At 50.3% G+C, this 24,555-nt stretch overlaps 1 protein-coding gene across 7 annotated transcripts in view; it reads right to left on the bottom strand.

Annotated features, from left to right (window-relative positions):
- The window catches only part of add3a (adducin 3 (gamma) a), a 53,481-nt gene that overhangs the window by 12,347 nt on the left and 16,579 nt on the right, over positions 1-24,555 (bottom strand). For 2 of the 7 annotated variants that reach the window (XM_035520799.1, XM_035520800.1), the window contains exon 1: positions 3,645-3,833. In XM_035520799.1, coding sequence (XP_035376692.1) covers positions 3,645-3,833 — 189 coding nt within the window. Of the gene's footprint in view, positions 1-3,644; positions 3,863-8,002; positions 8,289-21,246; positions 21,335-22,982; positions 23,443-24,555 lie in introns of those variants that run through there. The other 5 variants (XM_035520794.1, XM_035520797.1, XM_035520795.1 and 2 more) reach the window with 4 other exon arrangements.

Below are 24,555 nucleotides of genomic sequence, written 5' to 3' on the forward strand. Positions count from 1 at the left end.
TAAGAAGCATGCAAGCGTACATCAGGTTCAAGTTATAATGTACGACAAAGATCAGCGCAACCACACAAACACATTCCTGCATCTACCACCTGTAGGCTGACAAGTCAAAACAACCATGAAGTTGAACACGATGTTAGGAAAGCAACGCCCACACGTGCACGAGGAGCACGTATCGAGGTTTCTAAATTGTATTGTGGTTCAAGTATCGCAGCAACCCTGCAGAACGAAAAGGCTGTTGTTGGCTAGGCTCCGCAGGGTCCGTCAGCCAGCCAGTCTCCAGTCGCCGGAGGCAACCGCTGGGCTTGGCAGAACCACCATTCCATGGAAACTGTCCAATGGGGGCATCTCTGGGGCCAAGCTGCTCTCTGCCTGGCCCGTGGTTCTGTTCCCATGGCAATGGCCATGGGAGGGCTGGGGGGGGGGGGGTGTGTGTCTGAGTTTCTGCAGCCTGGCAGTCGTAGATCGATTAATCGGGTCTGAAAGGTTTCAGCATTCAGCTAGTTCTGTCTGTGTGTGGGCCGGGCTCGGAGTGGCACAGGTTTAACCATCAGCTGCAATCTGAACTGGGTGCGTTAGATTAGAGCAGGCGAAGCTGCTGAACAGGGCGGCGCTGAAGCCTGCTGGTGGGTGGGGTTATCCAAACAACACAGCTGTGTGTGTGTGTGTAACAGGTTTGGCATCTGACGCCATCTTTATTACTTAATCTAAGATGATGTAAACACCATAGCAAGCAGAGAGTCAAACTGGCCCAGGGCTTGTTTTGTTTGAACAGAGGCCCACTGAATAAGTCAGAAGTTAACCTGACATACACCTTGCGAGAGAGAGAAAAATGACTTGAACCAAATGACTTGGGAGGCGACATGTAGCCTTCTGGCTGACACCAAGCCAACCTCAACCCGCTCTGCCAACCGTTAGGGAATCAAAGCTGGCTTACAGAGTTAGCCTTGCTAAAACCGTCCAGCTAGACCCTGCAAGATCCCAGTGACTGAAAACATACCGCACCGGTAGGGATACACAGTGAATTCCGGATCAATGGAACAGCAGGGGCCGCCAGATGGGCAAGGGAGCGTGACGGTATGTTCTAGTAACTACGACGGAGTCTGCTGAGATGAATCATAGCCGACCATAAAAAAGAGGGAGCTACAACTTTAATGGCAATTTAGTTCAGGACAAACTTTAAGAGCCTTTGGGGGGGAGAGAGAGATTAACAGGCCTATTCAGAGGGAGCGAGACACAAATGAACTGTCCAGCACCAGAATAATGGGATTCGTATCTGCATGGCAACGGCCAAAGAGCACAGAGCTGGGATTTCCACAGCAAAGCTCCGAAAGTTGTTCCTTGTTGGACTAGCGGGCTAGCTGGGGTCGGCCCCTCCTGACCCTACCCAGCAAGGTCATCAGAGGTCAGTGTGCAGGCAGGATCCGGTGGGATAGGCTGATGATGCTTAGTAACAGTCACTTGGGAGGGGGGGAACTGACCACAGATGGAAAAAAATAAAATCTACTATTACACAGAGCACAGATCAATGTTGGGCTAGTTCTGTGCCCTACCCTTCTGCAGGGAACTTGCTTCACTTTAGGTCTGTTCAGATCTGCATTTTACACACTGGCCTCTTTTCACGCAAGAGTTCCATAAAAACAGCATGATGAGGACTAAACATTATAAAAACACCCATCAGTACACACTCACTGTGAACATTCAAAACAGCTGTTCTCTCTCCCTCTCTCTCTCACACACACACACACTTCCAAGAGCTGTGAAGCTCTGTTTACTTCAACTATAGCCTACACACAGGAATGGCTGGTGGCATGTAATTAAGACAGCACTGTTTCAACCACTACACACAAAAAGCTGACACACACACACACACGCACAGGGTGAAGCCATAGAGATTGTCAGCATTTGGAATTGCAGGGGTGGCATTTTGTGAGCTGCTGCTACCGCAAAATGGCAAAACACCACAAGACAACACATGAGAGCTGGACTAGTTTCTTCTCTAGGGCTATGCGCAATACATCAATGTCATATCATAAAAACACTCACGGCTTTATCGATACATGAACGATTATGTGAAACAGGTTCAACATTCCAGTTTAGATGCAGTATTTAATAATCCAGCAGGTGGCACCTCAGTTAGACAAAAACCAAGTGGCTTTAGGAAGAAATCAAAGCATTTGTCTAGGAAAACCCCGGAAAAGCTGCTTGAGTCACCTGACCTCTGAGTAAACATGGGTGGAATGATCCATTCAAAAGTTGTAAACTGTTTCAACATGCCAGTTATAATAATATTCAAAGTTCGGCAATCATTTCCTGTTAACAAAGCGCTATTACTTCAGTAGCAAAGAGTTTATTACTTTAACTTTACTCTCCCTGTTAATATATATATTAATGCATTCTTTAATATTTTGATTATTGGCAATATTCACCATAAGAATTGTTCCCATAACACATTGGTGTTGGATCATATCATGATGCCTGTATCATGATACATATCATGAAGTTAGCAACACCCAGCCCTATTCCTCAGCCAGCCATGCAGAAAAGCAAAAAAACAGTCTGAGAATGAGTTTTACTTTGGCTCCCTCTCTCACACACACACACACACACACACACACACACACACACACACACACACACACACACACACACACACACACACACACACACACACACACACACACACACACACACACACACAGCAGTGAGACACTGTCCCCCCTCCAGCAGGTCCCAGCAGTGAGACTGCAGTCTCAGTAAATCACTATGTGCTGCAGCCCAGACACAGTGCAGGCACCTGCTGGGGGAGAAAGGGCGTATGTGCGCGCGCCTCTGTGTCCGTTGGGTGTGGTAAGGCTGATTATACTGGGTTTATGGTTGTGTTTGCAAGTGTTACATCTTCCAACATGTAAATAAATCAGAAAATAACTGCAGCTGAACAGACAGCTGCAGCTTCAGTAGTGTAGAGAACCCAGGCACCATCCGCTTCAGTAGAGTACAGAACCCAGACACCATCCGCTTCAGTAGATACCATCTACAGAACCCAGACACCATCTGCTTCAGTAGTGTACAGAACCCAGACACCATCTGCTTCAGTAGTGTACAGAACCCAGACACCATCTGTTTCAGTAGTGTACAGAACCCAGACACCATCTGTTTCAGTAGTGTACAGAACCCAGACACCATCTGTTTCAGTAGTGTACAGAACCCAGACACCATCTGTTTCAGTAGTGTACAGAACCCAGACACCATCTGCTTCAGTACTGTAGCCAGCCACAACACTAACAAACACAGTAGTCTAAAACCTAAAATCACATGCACTTTATGTGCATAACAACCCACGGACCCTTCACCACTTCTCTAGATATTTGCTATGAGTAAGTGCATATAAAAAACACCCAGTTTTATCATTTTGTGGGGAAATGGGCCAGGACAGGCGGAGACGCGTCAGACGTCCCTCCGCCAAGCACCCACTTTCCAACTGCACTGCCGTAACTCGCTGCTATTTTAAGGTCCGGCCCGAGAAAAGTGCCAAACAATCCAGCCACAAGACCTCCACAGCCACGCATTCATGACGTTCAAAACCCACACACACACACACACACACACACACACACACACACACACACACACACACACACACTCACAGGGCTTTGCAGGATCTGCGTGACCCTCTTCTTCTGCTCCATCATATTGAAGTCCTGCCGAAGGTCAGGAGACATGTTGCGGGCGCGCCGGTAGTCCGGATCGCTCTCGTTGATCCGATCGAAGTAGCGCTCCCTGGGACCGGCGCTGGGAGGCGTGGTTACCACGCCCACAATCGCCTCTCTGCTCATCTCAGTAACACGTCTGCACTACACGGCACCTACACACGCAGACAGAAAAGCAAAGAAAGACACAGAGAAAAGACGGAAGGAAGAGTCTGTTACTCTTAGGCGAAAGCTTTTTCCAAACATTTTCTACCAGCATTTGCCAGAAGCTCCTACTAACGCATCATTACAGGAAGCGGAGCTTAGAGTGAACCCACTGCATGCTGCCGGACAGAACTGCGGCGGCGAACTCCGCACGCCTTGGCACGCGACAGCAGGTGCTAGTTTGGGGTAGGGGAGGTGCATGGTGCCGTGTGGAAGAACACGAGAGGGCACAGGGATCCACGGAGTACGTGACCTTCAAAAGAGCTTATTGGGCAGGCAAAACATAGCCTACCTGTACCACACGGAAAACACACAAGCAAATTTGCACGTGGATGACAGGAAAACAGGGTTGCCTTCATAAATGTGTTTTGAAATAAAACTATGAGGGCTGGGGAAAGCAGATCGAGAGTTCCCACACCAACAGAGATGGGTGGGGTCAGGTCAGCTAACAGTAACTCAACTCACCATGACTGTGTGTATATGCCCACGTGCACGCGTGTGTGTGTGTACATATTAGAGACAACACGATACCAGATTTTCTGCACCGATCCAGAGATCTTCCGTGTGAACTTCACGTGATATTGATACGTCTCTGATTAAATTTCATTAATACGACTGGAACTGTGGTTCAGTTGTTTGGATGAAAGTTAGATTGTTGTTTTTATATAGGACAAATAAAATGATGTAAGCAAAGTTTTTCGGTTAAAGACTAAAGCATTTACACACACACACTCCACTGCTTGGTGAGGTAATACTAAATCGCCTTGGTCATCATCTGCTCGACACACACACACAGTTCAGTACGGCTGCGCCACACTCCAGCTCCTGAAATGTACACTACAGGTTGGCTGCACTTTATTTCCGCATTACTGAATGGAGCTGTAATATCCCCTTCAACTCAATATTGACCTCAATTCTTCTTGTGAACGTCTAAATTGCTGCGCCCGCCCCCACAAAGGAGCTAGGTGAGCCGACAGAGAGGCTCCCTCTACTACGAGTCTCTTCAGGGAGTCATGTTAAATTAGTCTATTGTCCAGGGTCTTGTTCAAATTTTCCAGTCCACCTTAACTCAGCAGACTAATGGCAAACTCAGACCTCCTTATGCTTTTCATGTGGTTTGAACACACTTATTCTCGCTCATTGGCCGTTTCTGTGGGATTCCTGGGGCTCCCCCCCCTTCTCAGAGCTAAACTGGAAATGGCTTAAAAAAATTTTTAAAAAAAAAGGCACACCTACACAGATTAATAAATCACTGTCGCTGTCGGCAACTGGGTGGTAAACAGCGCTGGGATGTTATTCTGCTTCATTTGAATACTCTCACCAGAAGGCAGATAACCTGTTCCCCATACTGGGTTATCAAAACTACATGACAGCAATGCACGTGATCACACGCAGGCGAGCGCATGGATGTTCGCATCTGAACATAATAGGTTTAATCGTTAATGTGACGAGAACTCTAGTTCAACTCTACAGCTGTGCATAAACGGCACTCACTAACCAAGCGGTTACCACGGGACCTGTAGCACGCCACTGCACTGGTGTGCGGTTTTCAGGCTGGATTTGTGCCAGCAGTGGACTGTTTTCCTTAAACAAACCCACTCTCCCAATATCAGGTCCAGCATTTCCTGCTTCCAACTTGATTTTGATATGTATAATCGGCATCTCTAGTGTACTGTGTGCGCATGTGCTCTGAAAGGTTAAGCCAGTGCAGCAGAGTAGTACACACACACACACACACACACACACACACACACACACAGAAAACAAGTGCAAGCTAACAGGGCCACAGGAGTATAGCATCTCTCCCTGCTCCCCTCTTTGTTCCGGACTGACGGGGGTGGGGGGGGGGGTCGTTCTTTTCTCCCTAAACTGCTCATTCATGCCAAATGGCACTTTAAAGATGTTCAGATTAGTCAAGCATGGCTTAGTCTGGCAGTGACACGCGTGGGCAGCAGTGGAAAGCACTTAGATTAGACAGGACGGCTATTTCAGATTACAGCGGGGAATATACAGAGGAATGAAAAAGGTTCAACGCAAAACACATGATTTCTCTCTCTCACACACACACTTCAAATTCCTGAGTTTAGCTGCCTGTGACTGCCTACAGGGCAGGTCTTATGGGGCTGCGAGCGAATACATTTCTCTTGTTGTCATAGCAACAGCTCACAAACACGTGTTTGCAAGAGATGCAAATGAATCGATGGTATCAGCTGTATGGCCATCTCAAAAACACAAAATCGATTAAGACAGATCCCCAAAGTTCTTTAGCATTTTAAGCCACAACACGTTTAAAACAGGTGAGCTGCTGTCAGCACTCCGACCCTTCCGTAGGTCAGGACTGTCACGTGGGCCTACTGACCACCTACTGACCGGTCCTGGTTGCGGCCATCAACGTCAGGTTTCACTCCGTGCCGTGTGCTCGGACTTTGCGTCAGACCCCGCAAGACGCGGGCGTGCTGAGCCAGGGCGACATCGCCATGCGCCTTACACAGCCCCGCAAATCATGTCAGACGCATACGCACGTGCAGCCGCACCCTATAGAGATCCTGACACGTTAGAGGTGCAGAACATGAACAAGAACTTTATTGTGATCAGTTTGCTCCACAGCAAGATATCCTGTAATATATAAAACACAGGGGTGAACTTGAATTTTCCCAGTTTAAAAAGGATCTACTTAAAGGCTCATTCACATATTGTAGTATTTTGAGAAGTCAGTATTTCAGAGGTGGATAACAGTAACAATTAACAATTCACATACTGTCTTGTCCTACAATACACTGTATGCATATATAGACAGACATGAAGGGGGAAAACAGACAGAGTGAACGCATTGTGGACAACTTTGAGCTGTTGATAGCTGCAGAGTCTACAGACTCTTTTATTATCTGCTCTGTCTCACTCTCTCTTAAACCACCCCCCAACAGCACACACACAGTCTCAGGTTGGATGGCATGGGCTTTTACCGCCTTGACTTGTGGGGAACAAATGTAGGGGAGTAGCAATGCACAGCCACACCCCCCCCCCCCCCCCCCCCCCCCCCCCCCCCGACAACCCGCGAAACGATGGCACAGTCACAAGACCCACACAGTGTCCAGACAGTCAATGCACCATTGTGTAGTCCCCTTCACCCAGGGACAGGATTCTCACTCTCTCTCTCTCTCTCTCACACACACACACCCCCTCAACCAGTAGTGTGTGACTGTCACGCTAACTACAGAATCGCGCGTTGCAATTTTATTCAGGCTACAAGCACTTCAAAAACGTCGCCGCACACTAACGTGTGCTTCAAAAAAACAAAAAAAAAAAAAAAAACACTCCGTTGCTGTTGTCCCTTCTCAAAACACTTTCACCTCATCACGGGCTCGAGAATTAACGGAGGACATCATAAGCGCATATGCCCCGGACCTCCAGAGGCGCATTTGACCAACACCGTCCTGATCTCCGAATGGGACAGCACAACCGATCCCGAACAACCGGAAAAAGGTCACGGCCACGCGCGGCGACACCCACGGACGCCTCGCTACACCAGCACGGGCTCGCCACGCCGCAAAACTTTCCCGACAACGCCACGCGCCCTCCCGCAGACGTCCCATGCCTCGCGCGCTTCCACGGCGGCGATGCCTGGTTTTGACCCCGGCGAGGGTATTAATAGCCGACGAGGTTACGGCTCGGGTTTCGGCTCCGACAATAGCAGGAAAGAATCGCGGCTAACAATAGCGATCCGTCCGCGAGGCACTCGGAAATCACGCACGCGTGCAGGAATACGCGAGCGCACAGCCGCAGGAAAGAACGGGCGTGACGTCGCACTGCCCCGCTGCTGTATAGTCAAACCTTTTACAACTTTTTGCAACAGTAGCTATACTCCTTAAAAACACGCCTGGCACTGAGCGATTACTGCCCAGATCGGAGCACAGTCCCGCAGTGATACAAGTCACTGGACTAATAATGTAAATGCGAAGAGCTTCTTTACTTGCACCAAGCGCGGGGACTGACCGGGCGATTTAGTAGGACTCACTCAATCATACGTCTGAGGCAATATTTAGTCAAAAACAAACAAAAACAAAACCAACCAACCCACCCCAAACTCCCACCTGCGTATGTCGCGGCAGCTCTCCTGAAAACACACGGCAGCAGCTTCCAGTCAGAGCGCCCGCATAGCTTGCCCTCCGCGCGAGAGTCCTGGGACAGAAGGTACCGCGCTCGCCGTGGACGGCAGCTCCGTTTACCCCCGCGCGCTATACATCCGTCCGTGGCACGCAGCCGGCGGACTGCCGAGACTCCCGGAGGACCTTCGCCGCTCGCGGCGCGAGAAAAGAACTTCGAAAGCTCCGCGTTTCAGCGACCGTGCACGTACGAGCCACTGCGCGCGCTAGAGTGAACGAGCGAGCGTCCGCTTCGCACGGGAAGAGACTAAAGACGACACGTGACTGGCTAATCCCCGCCCCCCGAGTGTGCGACCGCGCTAGCCAACCGGAACGCAGCTCCGCGTGCGTACCCGCCTCCGTTTGCAGGAGCAAGTAGAATTAAAGGTCACCGTTTACGGTCTGTGCGCGCTGCATCTGTATCTGCTGCAGTCTCCTCCCACAAACACTCTCGTGCTTTTCGGGCCACCGTAAAAACTGCACCTCAGCGGAGTGTTGGGTTCTGTTGAAGCCTTTTATTGCAGCATGTAAGAATAAGAACGGGCAGAGCGGGTCTGTAATGAGCTTTGCTTTTGTCCAATTCAAGTCCAAAGAATAAAACAACTACATCATACAGTTGATCAAGTGTGTGTGTGTATGTGTGTGAGACACACACACCCCTACTACAGTATTCCATTACACAAAAGCCTTTCACAACCATTTAGTCAAACTGGTTCTGCATCAGCATTTTCTGATTATGGATTATATTGCCTGAAACCTGTCAGTTAAGATGTCTCATCAGGATGCAGCAGTACAATGACCAAATAACAAAAACCCCTCTCCGTCCCTCTCTCTCTCTGTCTGGAGGAATATGACACTCACTGCCGAAAGTGGGGGCTGCACTTTCTCTGCTAACCTACACACTCAGCCATTGTATGCGCATTTATGGCAACACCTGACAATAGTGTCAATAAAAGGCTTGAACCCAACGGCCCGTTCTCATCTGCGCTGGCGTACGGGCCTCCGGGACCTAGAACGTGGCTGCTAAGGTTCACGTAGCCGACAGTTCTTAATGGTCACGTGTGCATCACCAAACCACGTTGAGTGCTTTATAAACTCCAGAAAACTTGGTCAGTGTGGGGTCGACTGAGGCATCAGGAGTCTTGCCAGGTAAAGATTTTAACAGCCAAAGAGGAGGACCCTTAGCCTCTCCAGGTGATTGCTTCCACCATGGTGGAGCGCTGTTCAGGTGTGTCTGGGATTCGTTTTCCACCTCATAACCATTTAGACTAATGAGAGGCTCTAGGCAGCCATTACTGTGGTTCCACTCCAACCAAGATGGACAATATGATCAGAGCTCACTGAACACGTGCTTTCTAACGAGTCCCGGTAACGATGACTCCTAAAGGGGGGTGGGGGGTGGATATCCCACAGGGGCGGTGAGGAAGAGCTGCTTTAGGGAATGAAATGGACATCAGATGTCAGGAATTGAGTTAGTGCACGTGTACGTACACACACACACACACACACACACACACACACACACACACACACACACACACACACACACACACACACACACACACACACACACACACACACACACACACACACACACACACACACACCCCTAACTGTTTTACAAACAAAGCAGGACAGGTCTTATTCCTTCTGCCCTGCCAACTGTAGAGCAGATCTGTGTGCATGGCACCATGGCATGTGGGTATTTAATCTCACACCGTCATCTTTTCCTCAAGCTCATTTCATCTCAAGCCCAATCGCAACATACGCTCCCCAACACAATAAATAGACACACGCACACACACTTACTTCACTGTCAGCAACAGAGATGTGTGCACGTGACACGCAGTGCCAACACGTGTAGCTGATATGCTGGTGCGGTTTTCCGCTTCCCCTTGTAGCTGGCCTGGATCTGGCCTCCCCATCCCATACACCAATGTTCTTCCATTCTGGATCCAGCCAGGCTGGTGGAGGCCATCAAAGGCCCAGCAGAGCAGGGCCCAGCACTCCGAGCCGGACTGGGGCACTACACACCCCTTTTCCAGGCGAGTCACACCCGGTCATGGAGCCAAGCTGTGCTTCAGCAAACAGTTTTCCGAATCCCTTATTTTAGTCCAGTTCTGGGCTTGTCTGGAAAACTGGCCGTTTGGGTCCCACAGCCCGCAGAAATTCCACATGACAGTTTGGCACGCTGCTGACCAACTGCAGGGGAATTGAATGCCGTGCAGACAGACACACACACACACACACACACACACACACACTAAATTGCAGCCTGCCAACGTCGTGCCATCTCCAACCACCACCGGCATGGTCCCAGGCACCAAACCCACCAAGCCCTCTGACTTCCTCTCAGACACACCCACCCACCCCTAGCCGCACAGTCAATAAGGTCGTTCAGGAGCAGAAGTGTGATCCCGCGCCACAGCTCGGCTGAGCGAGTGTTGCAGCGCACAGTCGCTGGCTCTCCGGGCAGCTGGCCAGTAATTACGGAGCCGTGTGCTTACTGTCCAAGCATACAGTCTGTTCTGGCTCCCCTAGCCACACGTCTGATCTGCTTATGACCCACCACCACTGTGTGTGTGGCTCTGTTAATTGTCTCCTCGAACTGAGCACTCCTCTGTAAACAGTTCTCCCTCCATCATTTCTCTTCATTTCCGTCCCTTATTCATCTTTCTCCCACCGTTAATGGTTTTTCCCTCCTCGCGTTCGGTCATCTCTCACTCGTTGGGTCTCTCCCTTTGTTCGCGCTCTTCTCATAAAACGTCCCACTTCTAGCCACACCCTCCTCACCACACCCTCCTATTCAGTACAGATCAGTTTTCGCATTACTGGCTATGCTTTCTGTCTGCAAAAAAACAAAACAAACAACTAACAAACCAAACAGTCGAGTAATTAATCCCAGGCTCCTGACGACAGTGGAGTTGAAGTGAACTGCAAATACCACCACTGCTTTGCTGTGTGCGTGTGTAGTGGAAACCTGGGGTCTACTGCAATCACACAGGGGTTCTATGGGGTGGGTACGGGTGTGTGTGTACGTGAGGCTGTTGTGTTATAAGCAGTGAAAAAGATGGATTATTCAAGCACGATGTCCAACGAGAGAGACTGCCTGATCACAGGGTTCTGCAACATGTCGCTGACTTCCTCTCTCTCTCCCTCTCCCCACACACACACACACACACACACACACACACACACACACACACACACACACACACACACACACACACCCCACCGGTCCTCCTCTCATCACTGTTAAGTGGTGTGATATTTATCAGAACCACAGTGAGTAAAAGCTAATGTTTAACCTGCCCTGACTCTGCTGTTCCTCAAACTGAAGCATGCACACGCACGCACACACACACACACACACACACACAGGGAAACATTAACCTGCAGCTAAGCTGAACTCAGACGGTACACATGTGGAACAGGAGGGTGTGTGTACACAGAGGCGTTTGGATGTGGGCATCCTGTCAAAACATCTGTTATTTCCATTCACACTTCCTGTTATATCGATCGATAAATCAAAATCAATCGCACAGTTCATCCCATTCCATAATCCTTCAGTACTTGTAAAGTAATGATTGTGTTATTCGTGACGCGGCTCAGTCGTACCCTCAGGCCTGATTTGTGCCCGGCGGAGCCTGTACTGAGGAATGAGAGCAGCCCCCCTTGGGGGTCCACACCCCCGCAGTTCTCTAATGGTCCATTTAAGGAACTCAACGAGGGCGTCAGTCTCCTGACCCTCCAGAACGGAGGCCGAGAAACTTGAAAAGATGAAACGGACTTTAAACCTCTCACTGGCACTGGCGGTGCGGCCCAGTCAACCTCCACTCAACAGCGCTTTGTTTGATCAGAGACCAGCACTGAGCATTGGAATTTAGGTCCAATTTAGTGGGGAAAAGGCAGCCCGATATATCGTTTGTTAATTCATCACGATACTGGCATTTAATAATTATACTACAGATTCTTACAGACTTTTTTTTTTTAAATTGGCGTTTTAAATTGTGCACCAATATCACGTACTAATCTTGATTCCCTGAAATAGATGCACCACCCACGCAACGCAGACCAAGAGAATGAAATTTGCACTGATTCACACAGCTAGTCTTGCACGTTAGTTATTGTAAACACACTTGCCCACTAACAAGCTTCTGTTTTCTCCGATGCCTACATACAAATGCAGATAGAGAGACTTCCGTTCAGAAACGGACACAAACAAACGGAAAACGGAGGTGTGGTGCTCCGTAGCCTCCACCGCCCGGCCGTTGCCGTGCCTTACTGCAGTAATACTTCACTACTTCTGGGTCGCCGGAGTGAGCTGTGGCTCAGCACACAGCACCTACACACAGCCTGACTGGCATTTTACGAGCAGACCATCGTGTACCCCTCCCGCCTAGTCCCTCCCTCACAGATAACATTCCTCCAAATTTGAAACCATGTTATGAAACCCAGAAGCAAGAGTGTGTGTGTGTGTGTGTGTGTATGTGTGTGTGGACGGCGCGAAGGGTTTCGCCACCCCGGCAGCATTATCTGCCTGAGCTCAAACACCTCTGGACGGAGGTGCGCGTGGGACGGCGCGTGGACGGATTCAAACCAAACGGCTCAGCTGCAGAGCGAAGGGGCTCATGTACAAATGCTTCAAATCCAACAGGAGCCATTAATCTGGCCTCAGCTCAGCTCTTGTGAAGAGGCCCGGCCTTCACATTCCTGGTTACTGACAGCACCTTGCAAACGCGCTCAACCCTCTTTAGTCATCAGACTGGTGTGGATTACACACGACACTCCAGAAGGTATTTTTACTGCAAACTAAATGTCCTCTTCAAGTAAATCTGTTATTTTTAAGTCAGCAGATCTGAAAGACGTGGCCGGCGTAGGCAAGACGTGCAGAGCCACGTTTCGCCGCAGTAGCGGCTCGAGTTCTGCTCGGGTTCGCGCCCCATGAGACCTCTTTGCCCGTTCTTTGCGGCCGACTTGCTCCAGCTTGTTAAAGTTGGTTGGACGACACTTGTGGATTCTCAACTTATCCCACAGTTCAGCCGGGTCACTCAAATGCTCTCTGGAAAACTCCAGATGCGTTCCCTCGTAATGGCTTCGGTTGTCTGAGTAGGATGCAGAGCTCCGTTGCTGGCCTCTCTGTGGCTTATCAGGCGTCCCCCCTCCCGCTCCGACACCGAGGTCTGAGGGCCGGCCATGTCTGGGGAGCGAGGGGTGGTATCGTGTGGATCATTTCCTCATCGCTGCTCCAGCAGTGCACCCTGGGACACCCACACACTTGGGTATTATTCTGTAGCCCTTTCCTGTCGTGGGAACGTCTATAACGAGCGTGCGTCTCAGGTTTGCGTGATCTGTAATCCAGACGAGCGGTTTAAGGGGGCTGAACCACGTTACAAGGCGTTGTGTGACCCTCGGTGTCGGAACTGAGGCAGGTGACGCTGACGACCAGATGCCACCTTCAGCTGAACATGGTAACCACCTGGAAAAAGCTCCTGCCACATTCCTGACAGACACACGGAAAGAAAGACGGAGAGAGAGACACAGACAGGCAGAGGGTTGTATGCGCAGCAGTCAGATTCAAATCCAGATACCAGCAGCAACGTTCAAGTTCCAAAACAAATTTAATTCACAGATCGCTCCATTTCCACTGGGCTCGACGTTCTCATCTGTCGTCCACTCAGTGAGGTTATGAGACGGCGTGGGAGCACCACACAACGCCTCAGGAACGATGGGGAAGGGGAGAGATGGAAAGAGGAAGAGAAAGGACCAGAAACAAACAAACAAACAAACAAACAAACAAACACTATGCGTGTGTGTGTGTGTGTGTGAGCATGTGTGTGTGTGAGGCTACAGTTGTGTATATACAAATCTTGGTTATACATGCATTTTAGTTCCTTATTTCTCATCACTATTAAGAAATCTTACTTGCTTTGGCAACAGCTGTTATTTACAATTTATGCCAATAAGAATTCATGACAAAGAGGGAAGGTGAGGTTGTGGGTTCCTGGAAAAGTGCGTTGTGCAGTGTTCAAACACAGGAAGTGTGTGAATGAAGTAATACTGCAGGAAGCAGTACACTTTCTAACACATGCACACGCCCAGTGTGCGACTTCTTTTCAAATACAGAGACGCGTGTGCACGCGCACACACACAGACACACACACACACACACACACACACACACACACACAGACACACGCACGCACGCACACACACACACAGACACAGACACAGAGACACGCACACACACACACACACACACACACACACACACACACACAGACACACGCACGCACGCACGCACACACACACGCACGCACGCACGCACGCACGCACGCACACACGCACACACGGCTCTGCTCTTGCTGGGCCATCACTGGCTTCCAAGGAGACATAAACAGCACTGGTACTCCTCCCAAAAACTCAGAGAGGGGTCAGCACACCCCCCCCACATAGCACACATTTCCCTTTACTGTTTGTATGGGACCCCTTTCCACACACATCTCTCCCAAACACACTGTCAGAGGAGTGTGTTTACATTACGGACAAACATTTAGCTCATTAAAACAAGGCTAGTCACTTAAATGAGGCTTGTCCATAATTATACTGGCCTTACAGGTATGGTTTTGCATTTTTCTGTGTCTCAGTCTCTCAGTTTCTCCCTCACGGTGGACAGATTCAGTTTGGCTTCGTTTTTGTTTTGTACACCAACGCTCAAAGGGAAGTACTGCGTCACGTCTTGCAGTCAGACGTGCTAAACTGTAGCGTAAAGCATCCCGGTACAACACCCCGCAAATAGAGACGCTATTGAAAGCCTCATGCAGGGAGACACACGGGGGTCAGGGGTTAACGCTCTCCAAGTCCATTCCCTCTTATGGCGTGGCAGAAATGAGGTCGCGACCTTGACCCAAGGCCCCCAGCATGCAAGAGGCGAGGGTGGAGTTTACGACCCACAGGGGAACTTCTTAAGAGTGTCATCACCCCTGCAAGTCCGTCCAGCTGAACTCGGTGCCAATCAAGGCGACTTGCCCCGCCCCCCCCTTACCGCCAGCAGGCCAGGAATAGAGCGGAATCAACAGGAATTGGCTCATAACGACCGGAACCGGTCAGGACGCTCCCACAGCACGATAAACAGCGCAATTAAAAGGGAATTCAGAAACAAGCTAATGAAGGGGCACACACTGGATGTTAGTCGGCTAGGAGAACCAGCAATCCGTGGGGGTGGGGGGGTCCCAGCCAGACTGTAGCGAGAGGGCTGGATTCTGCAACCTGACACCGGAATCGCGCAAAATCCAGAGCAACAGCGAGACACGTCCCACCACCAGAGGGAGCGGGAAAACGACAGACAATCCCAGACTGATGCTGAGGTGACAGAATCCAGTGCTGCCAAGTCAAGGTGATCACACAAAACCCCGAACCCTCCTCAGCAGTGACGCTGCGGAAGACTGGAACTGAAGCAAAACTGCTGCTTGGCTGGCAGCAGATAGAAAGAAACCGCAGCTCCATTCTGGCAGGGAAAGTCTGCGGGAAGACAGAGAATCTGAATTGGGCACACGGTCACAGGAAGTGACCTCGGGAGCTATTTCTGACTGGCTGTGGATTGGGCTCACTCACGCAGTCTCTGACCCTCCTGCTCCCCCCCCACATGCGCACACCCCATGCTCACTTCCTCCCTCTTTCACACACCCAGCAGTACTCAATCTACTGTCCTTCACACTTGGTCTCCAACACCATCTGATTCTACTTCTCACTCTCACTCCCTCCCTCCCTCTTTTGTTCCATTTCAGACTCACTCTCACACACACACACACACACACACAGCCGGTCTCTCCTTGTCCCGGCCGGGCTGGAGACATCCGGAACCCCGCGTGCGAGAGGCGAGGGTCAGCACGGCGGGACTGTGCCCCGTTCCTCAGGACTTCACACGGCGTGGAGGAGGGGGAAGTGCAGAGAGAGGGAGAGATCCCGGTGAGGGCAGCACAAGTTTCCAACAGGATGTGGACGAGTCTGCAGCAGGACACGGCGCCAGTGGCCAGGACCGTCCCAAAGGACGGACACGCACGCACGCACGTCAGAGCGGCTTCCCACCGTCACGGGCTGACGGACGCGGAACAGCTGTTCCTCACTGCCGGCTGTGCCCACAGCACTCGCAGCCGACGGCCACGGGAACAAAGGATCATCAGACGGGTGCAGCGCCGCTCAGGACGCGGGCGGTGCCTCCCCTCCTCCCACAGCGGACCATCCAACACCTTTAATGCCGCCACGCGGTCCCGTACTGTCTCACCGCCTGGACACTCTTCCAACAGCTGTAGGCGGGAAAAACCACAGTATTCCCAGTGTAAACAGCTCCTCGAGGCTGCAGCGCTGGTTAAAGACCTAACGGAGCTTGGGTCAACATGGCCAAGCCCCAAGATTACCCAGAATGCCCGTGCCAACCCGGCCCATGTGCCCTTACGCGTCTTTGAATCGACAGCGCGCCCTCCTGCCGTGCTTTCACAGGGCTTGCAGCAGAAATCGCACGCTAAAAGGGAGCGTCTGCTGAGAACTGCCAGTCTCCTTGGCGATGGACCAGCACGGCTGTGTGTGATCTGGGAGGATGGTGACTGGCTTGTGGGGATATGAGAGAGAGAGAGAGAGAGAGAGAGAGAGAGAGAGGTTCAAAGTTTTTGGTGTACTGTTATTTTTATTGTATGTATTTAAGTTGTTAAACTGCTAAAACTCTGCCTCTTGGTATTTGAAACGTGTACAAAATAATCTATGATGAGTAGTCACTCTCCTCAGTGCGATTTACACGTGGTGGTGGTGATGGGTGATCTGATCGGGACCGCCCCAGCGCACAGGCGCGTTTCCACCTGCCGTTCTGACTGGGTCTCAGCGCCGCACACATTGATCACCTCACTCTTCCTCCGCGTTTGTTTTCAGACAGAAGTGATCGGTGAGTCCTCGTCACGTTCTAGGACGGGCCATTACAAATCCTCCGCTCGAGTGCTCAGCCCGAATGGAAAACGGGCATCGCATTTCGCTTTTTAACCCAGCTCGCTTTCAGCTACGTGCAGAGACATTTCCGAAAGTTTCACTTACGGATCATTTAGTCTCAACAATTCCGGATTTTCCGGCAAGGGCGGTGCCGCGGCTGACGTGGGCGGAGGACTCGTCGGGTCGCGCTACCGTTCACACAACGGATGTACTGCAGCTCGATTCGTCCCACGCCGGACTCTCCATCGTTGGGCCACATCAGCGCTGAAGTGACGCAACCCACTGGCCCGCTGCTCTGTGCTCTCTCTCACTCTCCCCCGACACAGCAGGGCAGAACACGGAGTTCAGACCCCCCTCTTCATAATTGCTTCCCTCCACGTCGCCTTTTCACCTCATTCCCATCACAAAAACATCCCCCTAGGCCTGTGCAGTGGTTTAGCCCAACTTCACAAGGAGGAGGGGTCAGGCGAAATAAGACCATCGGTTTCTCTACATCCGCCCCCTCCAGCAGTTCTCCAGCTGCATTTTCACTCCATCACTTCTTTTTCCAATCGCTGAACCTCTCCCTTCATCCCGGGACTTACTGTGTCACTCGCTCATCCTTGTCATCTCTCTCTCTCTCTCTGACATTCCATTCTTTCTAGTGCTGCACATATGTGGAATAATCAAATACAGGAATGCATGTTTTGCTGGAACCTTAACTTCCCAATCTCTGCATGCACGGACAAAGGCGCATTTTCGCACAAAAACCACTTCATTTCGAGTGAACCAAAATCCATGTGGACTAAGGTTTGCCAGTATTCACACGTGCACAGAAATCACACCCTTCAGGACTTCATGCCGACATCCTGTGTGAGTTTTCTAGACTCACAAGCATGGAAAAACTTTAATGAGTTCAAAGTTGATTCAAGTTTGTTCAAAGTTTTTTTGCCCCACAGAATAAGGTTTGGCATAAAGATGATGGTGACATATGGCTCTTCCCTGCCAAGAATCCAACAAGAAAGTTAGCCATAGGCAGTTTTGCATAGCGCACTAATATAGAAGCATAATGAGGTTAGCATAGTAAGGAGATCAATATCTAGAACCATAGCAAGGAACAGCACAGCCAATCAATATCTAGAACCATAACGAGGTTAGCCTGCCATGGAACAGCCAATCAATATCTAGAACCATAACAAGGTTAGCACTGCCCACAATCACAATTCAACATGGCATAGAGCATCACTCATTACTTCCCTTAACCAGCATAACAAAGCGAGTTCCAGAACCAAAGGTTGAGCCACCACAAGAACCTTCCCATCTGTTCAACAGTCAGGAACAAACTCCAGTAACCCCTAATGCTGGCTCTCCATACGTCTATCTGAAAGACCACCATTCACATAATGCGCCCCCCCCCTACCAAATCACGTATGGACACAATGCAAATTTTCCCCCTGAAGGATGCAAACATCATGAACCCCTGATTAGCAAGCTCAATTTCTACTTGTAACCTTTACTTCCACATTATTCAAATATTAATAAGATGACATTCGTCTTACCTACAGACACTGAACTAACGATCTAATAGTGTTAATGTTGTTTATCTTACAGCAAGTAAAGCCAAACATTTTCTAGAAAACTACATCTAGCTAATATATTACATATATCATCTCAGCTGGTAATGTTAGTTAAACAGCAAAAAACAAAAAAACCCACCACCCTAAAAACTAAACTTCATCCACTCAGCTCAGCCTCTGATACCAGCTCCTAGCCTAACACTGTGCAACCAACAGAGATGTTGCCGTGCCTTGCTCCTAGCTGTGATATAATACTAGTGGGTCCGGCGCTTGGCTCCCCTTCGCAGAGGTACGGGTACGGTACGGGTCTCACACTAGCGTACAAGGGAGTCAAATCTGTTCATCTGAAGTGAACAGTTGAAACGTCTGACAGCCCACAAGAAACAAACAGTTCTTTTATTTCAGTCTGTGAAATAGACTGAAATGGCAGGCCTCTAAAATACATTTACATTTATGGCATTTAGCTGGCGCTTTTATCCAAAGCGACTTACAATTATGACTGAGTACAACTTGAGCGATTAAGGGTCTTGCTCAGGGGCCCAACAGTGGCAAATTGGCAGAGGTGGGACTTGAACCGGCAACCTTCCAATTACAAGTCAAGGACCTTAGAACATGATGGTAAGAACTTTAAAAGTTAGAGCACTGGAATAAACCCAAACTGTACAATGGCTGGTAACACAACATATAAACAAACTAATGAACCGATTCATTCAAATCGCTTAATTAATCAATTTGCACAAATCCAGGTAAAGCGCTGGACTGCCTGTTCAAGACCCTTTAGCTCGCACTGTGTGATTGGCTGTCCGTGACCTTTGCCCCCTCGCCTCCAGTGGCACCAGGCCAAAAGCAAGTTCTGTTGTTCTGTTAATGGCTGTGTGAATAAGGAGAGAGCGGCACAGAGTACCGTCCAAGGACACTGGGAAGTCCTTTAAATGATTCATAGCCTGGAGTTACCGGAAAAGGAAAAAAAAAAAAAAGAAAGAAAGAGAGAGAGAGAGAGAGAGAGAGAGAGAGAAACAAAGGAGTATTAAAGAGAGAATAAGCTAGAGCTTTGATTGCCAGGGAGAGAAGAGGAGAGAATGTGTGTGTGTGTGTGTGTGTGTGTGTGTGTGTGGTCTTCAGGGACAGGCTTTTTGGCCGCAGTGTGAGCCCAGCTGTGGGGAGACGGATACGCCGTTTAACCCAAGCGGTGCTCCATCGCAGGCCACGCAGCACACACCCAGGTGCACTCCACCTAGCAAACAGCAGGGCCTCCGCCGACAAGTTCAGCACCGGGTCAAATAGGCCGGGGTGTTATGAGGATTACTTACCACGGCTTTGAAAATGATCTCACGCTTTCCTACAGCACAAAGCGCGTCTAGAGAGCAAATAAGCAATGGAAAGGAATAAAGCATCACGGGGCAGACACAGGAGTGCCCAGTGCACGCTGGGAAAACGTTTACTTTTCCAACCTCCGCTGCACCAACCCCCTACCCCCACATCCAGCTGGACAGGAAATGACAACATTAGAACCAACAGGTTGATGACAATGTTGAAAACAGGTTAGCATAGCACAGCAGGCATCGCTGCCCACAAGCACAGACGGGTTAAAATAGCAGAACATACCACAGTCAGAGAGAGGGGACAAAATCTGTGAGTAGTCTGATAGTCTGGAGTAACGCGACAAAAACACACAGTCAGGAGTTACACGTTAAGGAAAGGGCCGAGGCTCCGTGTGTAAAAGCAAGAAAGAGTAAACTAGCTTTGAGGACGTCCTCCATATAGTCCTGAGCTGAAGACCACAGGCCCAGGGTCTAGTGACGTAGAACAATGGATGTTCACGTCACAGGAACTCACAAAGGCAGACAATGCAGAGTAATGCATCTTCCTTCCTACATCCCAACAGCCCATCGTACCATTCTCCTCCTGCAGCCCACCATCGCCTGGCTCCTCCCTCTCGCTCCATCTTTCTCCACTCAGACTTTTAAGGAGAGGACGCAGTCCCGTCTCTCCGCCCCGTTAGCGTAGAGACTCTGCGCTACACAACCCAAAGCAGCTGAGCTGTATGAGTGGATCGGAGGGGTGGAGCTAATGAAACCTCGGCCTTCAGACAAAGGGGTGGTGCCCCCCAAAAGCAGCTTAAATCAAAACCAAATGGCTGCGCACACGTGCACGAACATACACACACACACACACACATCCACCCCAAGGATTTAACCACCATTCAGGCGGATCAGACTCTGATACAGAACCATGGTGTTGCCAAGTGACAAATGGTTTCCGCATGTTGCTGGCAATGGAGTGCTGATCGCACTGCACTGAACATCTGCAGCCCTCCACCAGAGCTGCTTGAGGCCACGCCCCTTTCAAAGTCCACCCGAGAGTAGTGGCACAAAGGCATTTGGTTCCGCTTAGCAACAGACTGTTGTCCATACAGGCACCAGTGTAATTAATCTGCATGCACGCACAGGCGATGGGAGCGTGCCAACACACACAGCAAATATGCCACAACTCCACCACCACTACTAGTACTACTACTACCTCCACACACACACCCCCTATCACTACAGCAGCACACTACACACAGTTCAGCGTTATTATTAGTGTTATTTAGGCTGCTATGAGAATCCTTTTTGCTTTTATTTAAACCAGAGTAAGAAATAAAAGTTTCCTCAAGTGTACCTTTTCAGCCTTGTACAAGGCTGTGAGGAACTCCAGGCCTGTCGGTTCGACACGCGCGTGACTCTCAGGGTCCTTGCAGACCTCCGTGAAGGCGCGCCGTGGCGTCTACGACCTCGGAGGAGGATGCGAGCGAGTTTAATCGTTTGGAGGAGAAGGGCGGGGTGGAGGAGGTCGAACGGTCAAGCAAGAGCCGAGGTGGAGCTGGCGAGGTCACTGCGTCTCTGTGTACTGACCGGAGAGCTGCACTCAGTGAGCATGCATGCGGGGACAGGGAGGAAGGACAGTCGCTCTGGGCACGTGAGGTGATTAGTGGTCATGCTGAGTAACGTCTCCTTCCCTGGTCCCATCTCTCCCTCGCCGTTCCTCCCCAAGCCCCGCCTCTCTAAGTGGGCTTTCCTTTCCTGTCGGCAGCTTCCTTCAGGATCAATAAAGTGTTCTCGCATCCTGTATGGCAGGATGGGCTCTCTGCCAGTCGCCAACTATCTGCTTTATTAGTTATGGATTAACACAGAGTGATGGCAGCTGTCCCAGACGATTAGAGACTCTGCGGGACGGCGCAGTCAGAGACGCCGCAGGACAAGATGATCAAAGCCTGCAGCTTACTCTCCCCTGAATCATGTGACCTGCTAGGGAACCACCACCAATACTGACATCCAAATCTAAATCATACCCATAACTATAAGTCTTCATACTCAACCTTTTGTTTTCTGTTTGCCTAAGCAAGACCTGTAGAGAGTGCGCTCAGACACGGCAACATCCAGTGTCGGCGAACGCTATGGGGGAGCACCCTTTTTCTAAAAAGGCTCTACTCAACGTCCGAGAGCCTTCGGGTTTAGCTGATGAGCGACTGTCATGAATCAGAGCAGAACAGCAAGCTGGTAGAAGCTCTCCAGCCCCGCTGTAACGAAAGCGTCACGAATCAGAGTCCGGGCTGCTGGCCATCTCCCAAGCCTCCAGCGCAATTTCAGTCAGGGGCATGAGCGATCTCAGAACGTCCTGACCTCCAACGCTGCACCGTGCTGGGGGTTTGGCCATTCTCCCCCCCTCAGTGGAACAAGCCTTCCCTCCCTCCCAGTCCTCCCATGCACCGCTTCTCCGTTTCTCCTCTCACACCAAACCCCCCCCCCCCCCCCCCCCCGGGCCTTATCTGGCCCAGCTGCACACACTCACACAATACATTACTGACCTCTTATCTACGTGCTGCATGGATTCCTCAGACAGCAAGAGGACGGCTGTATACGGAGGCCAGAGAGAGGGGTTTGCCTCTCTCTGCTTGGGTAAAATTCAAGCTTCTCATTTTTTTCCTTCCCTTCGCTCCTTCATTCATCCATCTATTCATTCTCTCCCTTTCTCTCTCCCTCATAACTGAAGGCAGGAATTTGTTTAACTTTAAAAGCCCACCTCTCCCCCCCCATTTCTCTCCTCCCCCTCTCCCTCTCTGGTGTGGTATTCACCCAGCTCTGAAAGGCCTACATTTGAACAACGAGCAGCCGGCAGACCAGAACAAAGCCCCAGCTGTGTGCTGTAAAAACTGACCCTAGAACAGCCTGAAGGCACTGATGCCGAGGGAGATGGCCTGGGTCTCGTGGAGAAAGACTGACCAGAGACCAGCGTTGTAACCTGTTTCAAAAGCCCTCCCTAAAGAGACTTCGAGTAGGCCACTTCAGGTTGGAATCTCCTGCTTTGTGTGTGTGTGGGAGGGAAAGGGAAAGAGAGAGAGTGTAACGTTTACGTACCACTGCGGGTCATAAATAAAATGGCCCTCCTTCAAAGCGGCCTCCCGCCGCACTTCTTTGGTCTTTTGTTTCCCCCTTGTTTGCATGTTGGGCGAGTTACCGCCTCATCCGTTCTCCTCCATTAGCCACGCTAGCCCTCACTGGTCCTCAGGGCTGCTGAGCGCACGATTCCAAAATCACATCGTTCCGTTAAAAGTCTGTCACCGGAGCTTATTTATTTACAGAAACTAAATGCACTGCAAGGGAGAAAAAGAAAAAAAAAAGCCGTCTAGCGGGATCTACCACTATCCTCAAAATCTCGCAAATTCATCCAGTCAAATCTCACTTGTTAGCTTGTTGCGGTCTCTTGGCGGTTTCCTGATGGGGTCGAGCCGTTGACTGAAAGGTTGAGGTTTACTGTAAGCCCAGGGATAGGGTCATGTGTTACCAAGGGAACGCCTGGCGGTGAAGCTCCACCCCCCAACACTCTTCCAAGGTGCCCACACGTGTATGGCCCTGTGCCTTTAGCCTCCGTGCTTGGTCACTCCCACCACGCCGGTGTTCCTGCCCAAAGCTGCTCACATGTTATGAGGCACTCATTTCCCTCACCAGAGAAGTTCTTCTCCCAGCAGAAACCAGTGGAGAGGTAGCTGATCTCACTGCCTTTATGGCAGTACAGTGTGTATGAGAGAGAGAGAGAGAGAGAGAGTCATACCAGTGGAGCAATCTGGTCTGGGATACTATTTAAAGACAGATTTGATGCAAGCTTTTTATGATGGCTTTTTAATTGGGGGGTGGCAGACAGAGCTGAGATTAGCTGTACTCACCCAGAGAGGGGGAGGGGAAAAAAAAAGACATAAAATGGCCAAAATGATAAATATAAGAGTGGAAAAACATGGCCATGTTTGCAGGCTGAGGCCGGAGGCGAGGTCAATGTGCCAAGACCGATGCCAAAACCGATCTGTAATCGCTTAATCAGCCTGGGAAGGCGGTCCGGCTGGCACAGCGGGGGCCGTGGCCACGTGGTCCGGCAGAGCGCGCCTGGGCTCTGGTATTCCATTTCCGGCAGCAGACTTTAGGGAATCCGTAGCTTGGGATACAGAGAATGGAGAAGCTGGGATTCTGGAGCTTGTCCAGCAGAGTGGAGAAGAGAGGAGCGGAAAGGAACACAAAGGGATCGGCAGCGGAACTCGAGTAGCGCAGGCCCCTTGTGCGTGTGAGAAATAGCTACTACACACACCAGCACATTTTTTTCAAAGAAGCTGTGAGCTTTGTACTATTCAGATGTTTAAAAAAAAAAAAAAAAAAATGTTTTTTTGCCCTGTATAACATGAGTCTGCCAAGAAAATTCCACGAACCTGCTTAAAATAAATGAGGGAGAGAGAGAGAGAGAGAGAGAGAGAGAGAGAGAGTGAGAGTGTGTGTGTGTGTGTGTGTGTGCGCGTGCAGGCGTTTCAGCAAGCTAGCATTAGCACCAGTGAAGGTTCCGCACTAGCCAAAGCCACTTCTTAAAAGGCCTTTTAAAGACCAGCACAAACCTCATATCCCGCACAAACACTGGGGGAGATGCACCAGACAAACCTCACAAACCCAC

This window comes from Electrophorus electricus, chromosome 21 (assembly GCF_013358815.1).
Source record: "Electrophorus electricus isolate fEleEle1 chromosome 21, fEleEle1.pri, whole genome shotgun sequence".
Lineage (NCBI taxonomy): Eukaryota > Metazoa > Chordata > Actinopteri > Gymnotiformes > Gymnotidae > Electrophorus > Electrophorus electricus.